Source organism: Sinocyclocheilus anshuiensis, unplaced genomic scaffold, assembly GCF_001515605.1.
Source record: "Sinocyclocheilus anshuiensis isolate Anshui unplaced genomic scaffold, SAMN03320099.WGS_v1.1 scaffold1571, whole genome shotgun sequence".
Classification (NCBI taxonomy): domain Eukaryota; kingdom Metazoa; phylum Chordata; class Actinopteri; order Cypriniformes; family Cyprinidae; genus Sinocyclocheilus; species Sinocyclocheilus anshuiensis.
The window spans coordinates 123,527-131,026 of NW_015551107.1; the positions used below are offsets into that span (position 1 = coordinate 123,527).

At 39.0% G+C, this 7,500-nt stretch overlaps 1 protein-coding gene across 1 annotated transcript in view; it reads right to left on the reverse strand.

Moving 5' to 3' along the window:
* Positions 1–7,500, reverse strand: part of LOC107662918 (potassium voltage-gated channel subfamily H member 1-like) — a 46,987-nt gene that overhangs the window by 38,981 nt on the left and 506 nt on the right. The window contains exons 2-6 of the mRNA XM_016453047.1: positions 4,827–4,950; positions 4,510–4,616; positions 4,295–4,423; positions 3,937–4,055; positions 1,674–2,066 (exon numbers count right to left, since the gene is read on the reverse strand). Coding sequence (XP_016308533.1) covers positions 1,674–2,066; positions 3,937–4,055; positions 4,295–4,423; positions 4,510–4,616; positions 4,827–4,950 — 872 coding nt within the window. The remainder of the gene's footprint in view (positions 1–1,673; positions 2,067–3,936; positions 4,056–4,294; positions 4,424–4,509; positions 4,617–4,826; positions 4,951–7,500) is intronic.

A 7,500-nucleotide genomic window follows, 5' to 3' on the forward strand; every position in this document is an offset into this window, starting at 1 on the left:
AATTGTGGTTGGTGTCCAGAATGTTACACTTTATATTAAGTGGACAGTTCCTGAGGAGTTACCATTTAAGTACACTGGTATTACAGTGGTGCACCAACTCCACCAACTTGAGATCCAACTCCTCCCACTTTACATATCCCTAAACCTACCCATCTCCACCCCCTGGACCAAACTGTTCCAATTACTCTTATACATATTGTACACATTACACATTTGTACTTACACAAACCTTGACTTGACTTGACTTACATGAGTGTAGTTACAGAAATATTACAGCTCTAGATATTATGTACCAATGTGTACTTACACTGTGGTTACATACTACGTACACATCTAGTTACTATGTAAGTACATAGGTATTAGGGCCACTTAATATAAAGTGGCACCGAATATCGCACAAAACATTTGCGAATAAAGCACCGTTTCCATCCAACGAGTCAAAGAGAACAAAATCGTCACTTCCTGATTAACTGGCACTAAATATCTCTAAGAAAAGTAGAAGCCACTGAATATAATAATTTTCATATATAATAAATGACTTGTGTCTCAGAGCGAGCAGACGAAACACATTAAATGTGGTCATTGCTTTCGGAGGTGCACGAGATCGGTCCGTTGGTTAGTCAGGTTTTGCTGTCCCATTGCGCAAAGTCACATTACTTTTTTGATGTGCATGGAGAAATGTATTCGGCAAATGCATTTACACCTCCTATTATACACATTAACCCATTTTTGCACAAGTCAAAAACCACCTCAAGCGAGCGTAAAACCTTTTTTGCGAAGGGATTTTTATTCTAAATTTGTTCTAAATTATTTTTTTTGTTAAATTTAGGCCTATTCTAAATTCAAAATGTGCATTAAAACAGGGTGATGGAAACATAGCTAATGTCAAGAAATACAGGATATGTCTTTCATTTCAATGTTTAACATCATTTGTTAACGTCTCTCATTTCAGACAGAATGCTATATTGTGATGCCAATCCTTTCTGTAGTTGAAAAAGTACTATTATGGTAAAGATTTTGGTTGAAAATTGTTTATATCGTGGTAAAGATTTTGGTCATATCGCACACCTCTAAGTACTTTAAACAGGGAGCTGCTAGAAAGTCCACAAACACTGTAAAGTCAACAACAAAAGAAAAAACTGAATTAAGCTGGATGATGGTGCTATCATCTTATGTAGAGCTGCTTTACAGCTGAATTGCATCTTGCAACATCAATACTGGTAATGAACTGAACTGAATCAAAACCGAATTGCTGCCTTTTGTACAATGGCTTATAGCTGAACTGAGCTAAACAACGACATTGTCTTTTAGAGCTCACTTACAGTTTCCATAATTGATTCTGATGTTATTCTGTTTTAATACTGTGAAGCTGTTTTGACACAATCTGTACTGTATAAAGCTTGACAGAAATAAAGGTGTCTTGACTTGACATAATGATTAAGTGAGCAAGCTAGATGTGACAGTGGCAAGAACCAAAAAACTCAATTTTGGTAGCAACTTGATGACAAAAAAAAAGCCTTGGGAGAACCGAGCCAGGTTTTCCCCTTGGGTAAACGATTTTGAATGATGTCGACTTAAACATTAACAAGAAGTGCAAAATGTATCTTTTAGGGGTAGATTTAAGGATTTTGACCAACTGACAAGCGTTTGACAGTGTAGAGAAGAACACTCACCTCGTCAACGTTCTCAAAGGCGTTAATGACGTCGTAAGGAAGACAGGAGAGGAGGTCAATGACGAACCAGGTCTTCACATAGTTCATCCGGATGAGCTTTGGGTCTGAAATCACTTCTCCAGCAGGTCCAACAAAGGTGGTGTGGAAGTTGAGCACAATGTCCACCAAGAAAATCACATCCACAATGCTGTCTACCACCAGCCAGGTGACGTTGTTTTGCTTGGTCTTGAAGGACACGTTGTAGGGGACCATGATGGCCGTGTAGAAGGTGAGGATGAGAATCACCCAGTCCCAGGTAGTTTTGAAGGTGCAGTAGTGCAGGATGATGTGAGGAGGTGTTTTCGGAGCCTCTTGTTTGTACTGCGGGAGGATGTCACAGCCTAGCTGCAATACCTGATGGGTAATAAGAAGAAGACATAACTGTCTGAACAGAAGTCATGAACATTATGGGAGACAGCAGGAGAACATTTCCTCTTTCAACAAACTGCATCCTGATGTGTTTGAACACAAACTTCTAAACAGAGAGACTGTCAGGATGTGACAGTTTCCACACCTTTGAAACAATGACAGCATGGATCTGGGAATGGAGATATGCATACACTTGCTTCTATCCAAAAGAGCTTAAGCCAAGTACAAACGAGAAGACAGGCTTTCAATTCTGCCACAAAAAGCCCCAGATCGTAGCCAAGTCACAGTGCACCTAATAGTCTCAGACACTGCAATACATTTAAAACTCTTCTGAAATCCAACCAGCCAGACAAGTGCAAGTGTGCATACTTCTCCACAGTGAACAAAATACAATGAAAAGCCAGGAGTAAGAATTGTTGCATCTCCTCAACTACTGTCTCAGCAATATCTTTGCCTGTTTTTCTATCATGGCATTTATTGACACAATCATTTCACAGGTTGCTAGGTGTTTCTACATCTATGAGCATTTATATGTCCCAGGGGTTGATTTTTATTGAAACTAACAGATACGAAGGACATTTTACAGCTTTTTACTATGACTTCATCCCTTTTGCTACTTTTCAAACATTGTTTGTGTAATTATTGTGTTCGATCTTTGTCTCGAACGAAGACCTTCTTAAAATCTAATAAAAACATGAAACTGAAGGAGCTGAAGAAACTGTATTTGTGAGTATGCGAGAGAAAATAGTTGTAATTGCCACACCTAACCTATGATTTCAACACACTAAAAAGAAAATGAAACAAGAGACTGAATTCACTAATGCTGTGTCTCATTCCTCTCCTTAGTTCCCTATGTTGCTAATCAGTAATCGTGAACTCTAGGACACGGATGACTCAACACAAGTATTTGGCAACTCTTTATGACATGGTATTAACATCACTGTATAACATGATTACTAATATCCTGATGTGAAAAAAATAAGTTCTATCTTGCTAGGTCATGGAGGATACAGCAGACTAACATGATCTGGTGTACTTTACTGGGATATCCTTAGTGAAGATAAATAGTGCAGAATGAAACTTAAGTATGCATATTTGACTGCGTTCGAGCCTGACATGAAATGAAGTATGCATACTTTGAGATAGCTTTATGCACACGCTAAGCATTCGCATCAAAACTAAAGTATTTTTAGTTTTGTGCTTAATTACTGCATGCAGAAGTTGTGCAACGGTTTAGTGAATTCGCCCCAGATTCTGGTGTGAAGAGCCACTATAATTTGTCTCAAAGCATGCAGTAGGTAATAATAGCAGTATGCAAGGCAATACAACTTTACGCATACATGTAAAAAATATTGTAGTCTACTAAAAATGTAACTAAAGCACACCTCTGCTTCATAATCATTCGTTGCAAGTCAAAATCGGTGCAGCAGCAACTGAAGGACTCCCTAGGAATAAAACCTATGTGCTGTGATCTATCAGTTGAGCTTTTGGAACAAGAATCTTTTTATTCATTGCCACATAACCGAGCGCTTGACCCGCTATAAACACAGGAGACTGTATCGTCTTATCAAACCATTATAATGTTGTCCACTGCTTCCTCAGAATCAGAATGTGCTCAGAAAGGGCTTTGGAGCCGATGTGGAAACTAAAGGGAGATGTTCATGTGGAGTGTGTTACGTGAACAGCAGCCGCACATGTTGGAGATTTATCTCAGGACAGCAGAGGGGATTTTGGGATTGCAGCAGACACTCTTGGCCGGGAGTGCTCAGGTATAAATGGGTAGAGCGGTCCTTTGATGAAAGTGCTTGAACACACAGACACACATGTAGCCACACACACAAACACGTTTATTTACCTCGGCCAGACGGGACTGCTTGTGGACGCTCTCGCCTTTGTGCACAGTCGGAGCCAGCTGCTGTAAAACACCACGGCTGCTCGTCAACGCCCGTGTCAGACGAGCAAACTTACCCCAGCCTTAATTAATAGAGAGAAATAAAGGTGAAATATAAGGTCAGTGTTTATTAAATCAATATTATAAAATGGTTTCTGTCTATGTTGATAAATTAGTCTATGCACTCTCAGAAAAAAAGGTACAAAAGGTACTAGTATGGACCCTTTAGGTACAAACGTTTATCTTTTGAAACTTTCACTTTCCTGATGCAATTTACATGTAATGAAACATTTGGGGTGATGGAAAGTGTGTCAAATCAAACCTTTAGATGAGTCATCTTCAATAGGCTGCTTAAATGCAGTGATATCACTGAAGGTACAGAGGAAAAGGACAACTTTGTCCTGTTCGTTTCGGATGGGAGCAATTTTGACGAAGAACCACACTGGCATCCCTGCAATATCAGCAATATTTTTTTTAATTAGTTGACAGATATGATAAGCATGAACTCTTTTGAATTATTGCAAATTGTCAACTTACTGTTCTTCTTGTACATGAGTATCTCAAAGGAGTTCATCTCGTAGTTCTCAAAGGTCTGGCGGACTTTCTCGCAGGTTTCTTTGTCAGTGAGTTCCCCGTACATGAAGCTGAGATAAGGACACAGAGGCATACGTAAGCAAGAATCTCTATAACAATAAACTCAAGCTGTGAGCCATGTTGCCTTTTCATATGGGAGAGACTAACATGATTTAACAGCTCGAGGTTGCAATGAGTCTGCTTTACATGGTTTAGGGCTCCTGATTTGTTCATTGACACTAATATAACATATATATGTAAAGAAGAAAACAGGGAAGAACCTGCATGTGCTGCTCTTCTGCATGACTTCAGCACGATGGTATCCAGACAGCTTGCAGAATCCATCATTACTGTAGACAATAGGCCAATCCAGTATCTGGGCATTCCCCAAAACAAAATTGGTGTCTGCCAGGAAGTAATGAAACATTATTTTTCATTCTAATACAACTCCCACATTGGCCTTAAAGGTGGGGTAAGCGATTTTTTTAAAAAACACTTTAGAAAACTGATTCGGGCCGAATAGCAAAACAAACTTGTAGCCAATCAGCAGTAAGGGGCGTGTCTACTCATGATGTGGAGGAGAGAGCGTTCAGTGCACGGGACGGACATTAGCAGAGCCGAGCGACAGAAAGATAGAGATGGCGGATAAAAAACAAAAGAGGAAAACGTCTGCGTAACAAAAGAAGGCTTAAGGCAATAAGGCAAGAAGTAGGACCGGTTTAAATATGGGATCAGCTTTCCAGCGCTGGAGAGAACTCAAGGAGCGGAAGGCCCGGATGCCGAGGTTGCTTTGTTTCTTCTTGATAGGTGAGTAACACCGTGTCTGCGCCGCAACAGCTAAAGTCTGTCTAGTACACTGGACGCGACAAAGCGACCGTTGAAAATCATTTGAAATTAGTGTCAATACGTCATGAATAGAACGCAGCAGCAGTTTTCTGTTGGGGATTTGTCGTGTTGTGCCGCGCCGCATCCAGTATAGACTGTAGATACTGTATGTATGTATACTGTATCTATATGGTGTAGACAGCATCACTGATTATAATGAGTTCTATAGTATTTTGTCACGTCGCGCCACTCGCGTCCGGTGTAGACACAGTGTAACATTGGTTTTGTTTCGTTTCACAGAACTAATCGTTGCCTGGGTTGCGTACGCATGTGTGGGGTGGAGCTATCAAAATAGGGGTGAGACCCTTTTGGGGTAGGGGCGTGTTTGTTTTGGTGATTTCAAATGTCAACATTGGCTACCAGAAATCACTTACCCCACCTTTAAGGTGCAATCACATTTTCAGAGAAATTTCTCAGGGCAAAAAAAGATTAATCGTCCACTATAGTAGCAGTGTATGAATCACGGCTCAAACAGAAGTCACTATGAAATTAAGTATAGCTTTCTGTTGGTCAACACAGCGAATTCACGTGATCAATTTGACATCTTCGGGGAAACCTTTCGCCCTCATGCGACATTCACAACCATGGTGATTCCTATTGAAATGACTGGATTTCGCCCAGAAAAATTCACTGAACAGGAGTAAGGGTGACCGCACCTTTACTCTTGAAGAAATAAACGATTCCATGGGTGAATTGTGAACAACTGTAAACGATTTACTTGTTGGGCTTGTTACTTTAACACATAGTAAGCCATTGTGTTGGTGATTGTCTATTAATCTCAGGTTAAAGGAGATGTAAACTATTTTAATTTAGCCCTCTTGTAGATGCCATCATGACAGTCATGACAATGCTGATTGGCTGATGGCACCACAAGAAGTGCGCAGTCCCAAACCCTTCAGCTATCAAATATTCTGAGCTCTGACAACAGGTAGCAGAAAGGGATAAAGTATAAATCCTTTTAACATCCACTATATTATAATGACATATAGTATTTCTGTCATTGTCTTGTAGTTACAGCATTTACCAGCTGCTGAAGTGAACCCAGCCAAACAGTGAATATTTCTGAGAAAATGCTTTCCAGAGGGTTCGCCAACCCTACATTTAATCTGACTTGATTTTGAAAATGTGTTCTTTCAAATTTGTTTTTAAATACTACATGTCCAGTGTGAACAGTCCCTATTAAATGTGTATAAAGCCATCGACATTGGACACTTTCTTAGAAAATATATGGTTTGTATTAATTTGTCTGTATGGCAAACATTTGGGAACCACTTTCTTAGAATACCTATGATTTTTTTTTCTTTTTGTTTTTTAATAATTGTTTAGAGCACATTAAACCCAGATTTTAACAACATTTCATAACCCTAAATTTTACGTCCGAACTGCATCACCAAATAGAGAGTAAAACGAAACAATCCAGACCTAGGATGTTGTTTACCAACAGACAGCTAATCATAAATGACCTAATTAAATACTCAAGGGCTTTGTACAGCCACAGTGTTTTATTTAGTGTTAATTTTATCATATGAGAAAAAATGAAAACAGTGACATCCAGTTTGTTAACTGGCATTGTGAAGATGCGATTGAAACAGTCTTCAATAATCAATTCTGTTGCTAATTAGAATAATAAATCCATGGTTTACATGTTTACAGTGTGAAATCTACCAAGGACTGATAACTAATCATAGTAATGTATGAACAGTGTAAGAGAACAAACTCAATTAATTTTTTTTTTTTGTCCTATTCACCAGCAGGCACAATTATAGAAGTAGCTTATCAGTTTTCAGCATTATTAATCTCCAGTGCAGAACATAGACCTCTATTAATATAAATGTTGCCCTTATTATTAGAGTATTGAAGCCTCCCAAAAATTCCCTTGATTATGTAACTATAATAAAACTGAGCATACAAACAGTTTAATATGCAGAGAAGCAATTAAGTGATAATAGAAATTACTTCTACTGATCTAGATCTACAAACTACAGATGTCAACGCAAACAATGACAGAAACAGAACCACATAGGGATGGATGGGACTGAATCACATTAAAACATCAGCTATATACCTGTC